Below are 7,903 nucleotides of genomic sequence, written 5' to 3' on the forward strand. Positions count from 1 at the left end.
GGCAAAGACAATGGAGTGCTTCCCTACCTTAAAGGTCAAAGTACCCGAACCAACATCAATAACTGCACCCGCAGTGTGCAGGAATGGTCTACCTAGAATAATAGGAATGTGGGCATCTTCGGGCATATCAAGTACTACGAAGTCAACAGGGAAGAAAAACTTCCCTATTTGCACGGGAATGTCCTCTAAGACTCCTATTGGCTGGACCGCAGAGCGATCAACCATCTGTACTGTCATGTTCGTGACTGCAAACCTATTCAACTTTAATTTCCTAGCAAGACTCAAGAGCATTACACTAATACTAGCTCCTAGGTCACATAAGGCTTTTTCAATAGGAAAGGTGCCAATATTACATGGGACTGAAAAACTACCCGGGTCTTCTAGCTTAAGGGGTGCAGTATGGGTCAAATAAGAGCATGATTCCTCAGTGAGTGCGACAGTGTGCACAGTTTCAAGTGACTTCTTTTTTTATAAGAGTTGCTTCATGAATTTCATATAAGCAGGCACTTGATTGACTAACTCAAGAAAAGGAACTTGTACGTCTAAGCTACGAATAACATTTTCAAATTTATTAAACGATACCTGTTCCTTCGTCGGCACCAATCTCTCCGGATACGGGGCTGAAAGTAGCAACTTAGCCCTCTCCTCTAAATCTCTCATGCCGGCATCGGTGGATTTAGGCTGAAAATCCACTACCTTCTCCTTGTTGTAGCTTGACCCTTCTTCAGACCGTCTCAAATGTGAGCCATTAATCGACAAAGGGTCGTACTTCGGAACCGGAACGGACCCATCAGCAGTCGGGTCTGGCCTCAATATTTTCGGGGCAGTAGTACCTCGAAACAAGTGGTCCCTCAAGTTATCGGGCATCGGAGGACGAAAAGAATCACTATATCAAAGCCTTTGTCGGTCGATCGACCAGGTTGGTCGATCGATCGGCCCGACTTTCTAAAAAATGTAGCTTACGGTTATCGCGGACGATCGATCGGATCGGGTATGTCGATCGATCGGTTGACATACCTGTGATCGTCTTTTTTTCTTGTTTTTGTTCGTCAAAGCCTTCTCCTTGCTTGGTTCCGCCTCATCCTTTTCAGTGACGTCCTCAACCATAATGGGCCCATCAAGGGTTGACCCACTCCTCAAGGTAATTGCATTTAAGGTTTCCTTTTGATCAGTTTGAGTCGGTAAATGTCCCGGAGCTCAAGTTGTATTCTTGCTAGCCAATTGGGCAATTTGGCTCTCCAACATCTTCATCCCGGCCTCTCTAGCTTGGGATTCTTTCAGCAAGTTCTTCAGTTCGGCAAACTCAGAATTTTGGGATTGCTGTTGCTGCTGAGGAACATAAGGAGGCTTTTGGAATTGTTGTTGCTTATGGGGGGGCACATAATTCTCAACGATCTTTTCTTCTTTTGTGGAGGTTGAGTTAGATTTAAGACATTTTGGATACTCCACCTCAAGTTTGGATGGACATTTGGCTCATAGTAGGTGTTTGTCTGCCTATAATGTTGAAAGGCAACGCAGGACTCAAAGGGATTAGGACAGTTGTCTGAAACATGTCCTTCAGCTCCACATCTTTTGCAGACGAAAGGACCGTCTGAAACAACATTCATATGGTAGATCCCTCCTTTTGAAGCTCCTCCCAACTCGTACTTATCAAATCTCGCTATGAGAGCCTCTTATGCAGCTACAGAAGGAGATTCAGCAGCTCTCCCTTGATTTCCCCTGGAATTTCCATACTCAGCTTTGTGGGTTGCCAAGTCATCAACGATCTTCCACCCCTTAGTTTGTCCCATATTCTCTTGGAATCGGCCACTGGCTGCCGCATCCAGGATAGCCCTCTGATCGTCATAGAGCCCATTGTAGAACTGATTGCATAGGCTCCATTTTTCAAACCCGTGATGCGGAATGGTTCGCACCAGCTTCTTGAAACGGACCCATGCCTCGTGAAAGTTCTCATCAGGACCCTGTTTAAAGCTCGTGATCTGACCTCTAATAGCAATTGTCTTCGAGGCAGAGCAATATTTCTTGTAGAATACCAAGGCCAAAGAATTACAATTGGTGATCCCATTAGCATCTCGATCCAGGTCTCTATACCACTCCCTTGCAGCATCGCGGAGTGAGAATATAAACATCGTCTCCTTCACCTGGTCTTGGGTCACACCGGTCGGCAGGGGTATAGAGCAGCAATAATCGATAAATATCTCCATATGCTAGGCTGCATCTTCATTTGCAGCTCCCCCGAATTGGTTTCTCTCAACCAAGTTGATATAAGAAAGGCTGCGGTTGAATTTCCTATCACTCCGTAATTCGAACCCCTTGTATAGATTTGCATTTGTCGGCTCAAGGTGACTTGCTATAGTTGCTTCTTCACCATCTCTAGAAAATGCGGAGAAGTAACGGTCTCGGTGATGAAGTAGAAATAGGTGATGAAGGTGGGTCCTCCTCGAATAGCTCGTTCTCGTAGTAACTAGACAGTACTCGGCTCTTCCTCTCGTCGGCAAAATCCTAGATGATCGTCTCAACTCGCGCAAAGTCTTCTCAATCTCAGGATTGAACGGTACTAATTCACCACCCTGTGACCTGCGCATAAGAGGAAACTACAAAAAGAATATGAGAATAGTTTAGGGAACAAATGTCCCTTAAACTAAGAAGCAGACTAAAATAAAACAACTAAAAATTAGAACAATTGCCTCCCCGGCAACGGCGCCAAAATTTGATACCCGTCGTTGTGAGTACCAAAAATAATATTTATAAACCTATTAAAACTAACAGAAGCTAGTGATAATAGGGTCGAACCACAGAGAGGTAGATGTAATTATTAGTTGTCTAAATTCAGTCCAAGGTAACAATGATGTGGGGGTTTGATTGAATTGGTCTATAACTAATGGCAACAAAAGACAATAAACTAAATAGACGGATGAAACAGATATTAAAAAGGGTGCAAGGATGGTCGGTTCACTACAGTTTCGGCGGCAGCAAACTAGGTAGGGCTAAAACAAACACGTGAGACGGGAAAATAAGAGGTCCTCTCGGTCCACTCTCACATGTAGCATCTTTCGATCTCGCTACAGGTCCCTAATATCACTAATACTAACTTTCGTTCTGAAAAGTGACTAAAAGGTCTAAACTAACTTATCTTTCGATCTCGTTAATCTAGTCGTCTAAATTAGGTAGGCTATCTCTCTTCCCTATCTTTCGATCTTTATTGGGTCGGTCAAATCCTAGACATTCAAGTAGTCGTGTGCACTCGATTCGTCAAACATAGAAATTAAATTAATTAAAACGAAGCATATCTCACGAGGCCAGTCGAACGACCAGGGTAGGTGGTCGATCGACCGTGGCGCGATTCAGGGTTCCCTATTCTAATGCCGCCTAACCTACAGTTCCCCTACATCCTAGCACGAATAATTTAGCTACTCATGATATTGATAAAAACAACAACAATATTAAAGAAATAAACTACTGAATTCATGCTTAAATTAACGGAACATAAGATTAGCATAAAACAATAATTATGGCTTCGGGAAACTAATCTATCAATTCTAGCTACAAACGAAATAAGCAATAAAACTGAAATAGTGAATAAAGGAATACAAAGTAGAAGAATTGCGGGAAAAAGATCGAGAAAACCGAATGCCGATGTAACTTTTATTGAAAGAAATATTTGTAAACTAAAGAACCCTAACAAATTTCGTGATCTAACACTGATGAAAACTGAATGAATGTTCTCAAAACCTAGCATACGTTATATAGAATACAACGTAGTTCTTATTGCCAAAACCTAACTACTATGGGCCTGCTTATTCTCGATCTTTTAATTCACGCAGATTAGCGTCTTGGTCGATCGACCACTGAGGCTGGTCGATCGACTGGTAAGCTCTGAACTGTGGCTCCTAGAAGTCGTGGTATGGTCGATCGACCATAGGTAGCGGTCGATCGACTGCTTTAGCTGATACTTGACTTCTAAATTCTCCTGGATTTGTCTTTCGGACCTCGAAATGTGCACCAAGCTCGTTCCTTAAGTAAATACTTTACGTCAAATGCAGTGCAAGGTACTCGGGGACGGATTTGGCTCAAAATCTACTCATTTCCGCATAAATCTGCAATATTACATAAAAATACGAAAGTAGACGAAATGGGGCAAATAGTAGCCTTAAACTACATAAATGAGCTCTGAAATGCGTGTAAAATAGGGTGTAAAACATCATATAATTGACACGTATCAGAGGTATCACAAGCCTTGCTTTCCCAAGAGTGTAGTGCGAACAACAAGTAAAGAAGTAATTTAGAGTTAAGTGATCACAAGTGAGGGATATAAAAACCATCCCCTTTAGTTATACAACCATATCGAAAGGAGTCTAATTGTCAAAAACTAGATAAGAATAAATGTCGACAACAAGGTAGACCGCTCCCAAGCCCGCTACTAAACACATGCACTCGTCGACACTGCTCCCCATATGGGCGGAAATCACCATATGGTTCAATACAGACATTCAAACCCAAGCATTAGCCAATGATATTAATGTTCAATAATAAACAAGAGATGCAACTAACTTACTACTAATTCAATGAGGTATGTAAAAAAAGCAAGTGTCCACCAACTCATCTCCACCAAACATGACCGGGACACGCCCACGACGTCACCAAACCACTAAGGTACTCAGAACATGTCCGTGGTACAGGGCCCGAGTGCGACTCGAGTCCCCTGCCAGACACATGCCTCACCGCATGAGTCCCTCCATAACCCAAGTACTAATGTGCACATTCCCTTGGAGTGGGAAGCTCCAAGGGAGACTTGAGCGGAAGACGGTTTCCCAACCGCCTTCCGTCTCCAAAACCATCACCAACATCCTCCAACAATCTCCAATGTCAACAATTTACCAACAACAAGGACACTTAGCCAAACAAACATGCCATTAAATTCATACAACAATCAATTCAGGCTTATAACTTCATTAATTCACATTCTCTTCTTTTAATTGCTTATTAACATGTTATAGTGCAAGATAATTAATGCTAGAGTCATTCACCATACTCATTCATCCCAAAATCATTATGAGACCACAATATGTACCAAACCCTAATTATCCAACACATGTTATAATGCGACTACTATGAGATAAATGTAATTAATGATATTAAATGCACAATTAAACACTCATAACACCATAGCTAAGTAGGGAAACCCTACCTTGAGCTTATCTTCACAATTCCCCAAGCTAATCCCTAGAAGTGCTCCTCAATGAAGCTTCCTACACATATTAATTACTATAATTAACACTACAATCTATTATAACAACATACTAACTAAACCCTTTAATTATGCTTCTTAAATTCTTAAACCCTAATTAATTATGGTGAACAACTAAACTAATTAAGGTTATTAAAACAAAATTATGAGATTAAAGTCTAGGTTAACTTATTACCAAAGGTGGATGAACAATTTGGCAATAATTCTCCTCTTGAAAGACTAAGGTTTTGTGAGGATTGAAGGTGGGTAATTTTTTGAGAGATAATTGGGGATGTAGAGAGTGGTGAATAGTTATTTAGGATGGGGTTTTTGGTGAGGGAAATCTGAAAAGATAGGGTTATGAAAGCGACATCTCACCCAACATTTCCCGTATAAGATTCACTCGACCGGCACTCGGTCGAGTGGGAGACCACTCGATCGAGTGGAAGCTCTACTCGGTCGAGTGGATGGTCACTCGGTCGAGTGACCGACTTTCCAGGCTTTCCAGCCTACTATATTGGGGTACTCGGTCCTCCACTCGGTCGAGTGGCTCAGCACTCGGCCGAGTGGATTCTTTACTCGGTCTAGCTATACATAAATAAATACGAGGTATTACAATCTACCCCCCCCCCCCCTTAAAAGAACTTCGTCCCCGAAGTTCACTCTCGACATTGGGTATGGAATATACTCCCTCCCAAAGATGTACTAAGGCGAGTCGGGATAAATATAAGATTAGTGTTGATCCAAATGTGACGTTAGAACTACATATACGAAAAGAGAAAGGAGCGAAGACTCTATTTAAGGTACTTGCATAGTACGCCCTAACCCTCTAGAAACATGGTTACGACCCTGTAACCGACTTATTCCTGCTCGAAGAGGTGAGGGTATCGCTCCTTCATGTTCTCCTCGGCCTCCCAAGTGGCTTCCTCCACAAGATGGTTGGACCACAATATATTCACCAAGGTTGTCTCACCATGTCTTGTCTTCCTAACTTTTCGGTCTAGGATTTCTTTGGGTGTTTCCACATACTCTAGGGCATCATCAAGTTCAATCATCTCCGCTTCTAGCACGTGAGAGGGACCACTTATGTACTTGCGCAATTGAGACACATGGAATACATTGTGAACTCGGTCCAAGGCCGGTGGAAGTGCTAGGCGATAAGCCACTTCCCCGACTATATCCAAGATTTCATAGGGGCTAATGAAATTTTGGCTCAACTTGCCCCTTTTTCCAAATCTCATGACTCTCTCATGGGTGAGACTTTGAGTAGTACCTTTTCTCCTACCGCAAATTCTATGTCACTCATCCTCAAGTCGGCGTAGCTCTTTTGCCTATCTTGTGCAGCTCTCATCTTCTCTCAAATTATACGGACTTGATCAACCATGTCTTGGATCATTTAGGGCCCTAAAATCACGGCTTCGGTAATATCGTCCCAACATATCGGACTTCGGTATTTCCTCCCATATAGAGCCTCAAATGGGGCCATACCAATGATAGCATGATAGCTATTGTCGTAGGAGAACTCTATCAAGTGTAACCTTTCTTCCCACGAACCTCCAAATTCTAGAACACAAGCCCTCAACACGTCTTCCAATGTTTGAATTGTCCTTTTAGTTTGTCCTTCCATCGCGGGGTGGAAGGTCGTGCTCATTTTCAATTGAGTACCTAAGGAGCTTTGAAGCTCTTGCCAAAACCTTGAGATGAACCGCAAATCTCGATCCAAAACAATGTCTTTTGGGAATCCATGAAGCTTGACCACATACTTGCAATATGCATTAGCTAGTTCTCCCTTGCTCCAAGTATCCTTCATTGGAATGAAGTGAGCCGACTTGGTTAGTCTATCCACAATAACCCAAATCATATTGTTCCCTTTTTGGGTCCTCGGTAAGCCTACTATAAACTCCATGGAGATTCACTCCCATTTCCATTCCGGAACATCCAAAGGTTGCACTTTCCCTTGCGGTCTCTTATGCTCCCGTTTTACTCTTTGGGAAGTAAAGCATCTTGCCACAAATTCCGCCACTTCCCTTTTCATATTCGGCCACCAAAAGGTCTTCTTGAGGTCTTTGTATAGCCTGTCACCACCCGGGTGTACCGAGTATGGGGTATTATGAGCTTCATTCCTTATCTTCTTCTTAAGCTCTTCATCACATGGCACACACCATCTCCCTTTGAATCTAAGGCTCCCATCCATATGTAACTCAAACCTTGAAGGTTCTCCCTTTTCTAATATTTCTTTCCATTCTTAGATCTTCACATCATTTGCTTGTCTTTCCCGAATCTCCTCATACAATTCGGGTTCTAGAGTTAAATATCCAATTGATTCTCCCTTTCTTATCATATGAATGCCCATTTCCTTTACTTCTTCCTTCAATCTTATCATAGATAAGGCGGTACATAAGAAGTGCACTGACTTCCTACTCAAGGCATCGACCACCACATTAGCTTTCCCTTCATGGTAAAGTATTTCCATGTCATAATCCCCAATTAGCTCAATCCATCTCCTTTGCCTCATATTCAACTCCTTTTGGGTGTAGATGTACTTCAAACTTTTGTGGTCGAAAAACACCTTAAAGGTTGTTCCATATAAGTAATGCCTCCAAATCTTCAATGCAAAAACAACGCCCCCCAATTCCAAGTCGTGAGTCGGGTAATTCTTCTCATGAGTCTTCAATT

General features: G+C 42.4%; 1 protein-coding gene across 1 annotated transcript; it reads right to left on the reverse strand.

Annotated features, from left to right (window-relative positions):
* Nucleotides 1-6,087: 6,087 nt before the first annotated feature.
* Nucleotides 6,088-6,468, reverse strand: LOC141629203 (uncharacterized). The gene has a single exon (XM_074442243.1). It carries the CDS (start codon nt 6,466-6,468, stop codon nt 6,088-6,090), a length of 381 nt encoding a protein of 126 aa, XP_074298344.1.
* Between the last annotated feature and the right edge of the window lie 1,435 nt (nt 6,469-7,903).

Source organism: Silene latifolia, chromosome Y (assembly GCF_048544455.1).
Source record: "Silene latifolia isolate original U9 population chromosome Y, ASM4854445v1, whole genome shotgun sequence".
NCBI lineage: Eukaryota > Viridiplantae > Streptophyta > Magnoliopsida > Caryophyllales > Caryophyllaceae > Silene > Silene latifolia.

What these genes read in the sequence shown, in the direction of transcription:
- LOC141629203 (XM_074442243.1), bottom strand. Translation starts at nt 6,468, where the DNA reads ATGAGATTTGGAAAAAGGGGCAAGTTGAGCCAAAATTTCATTAGCCCC.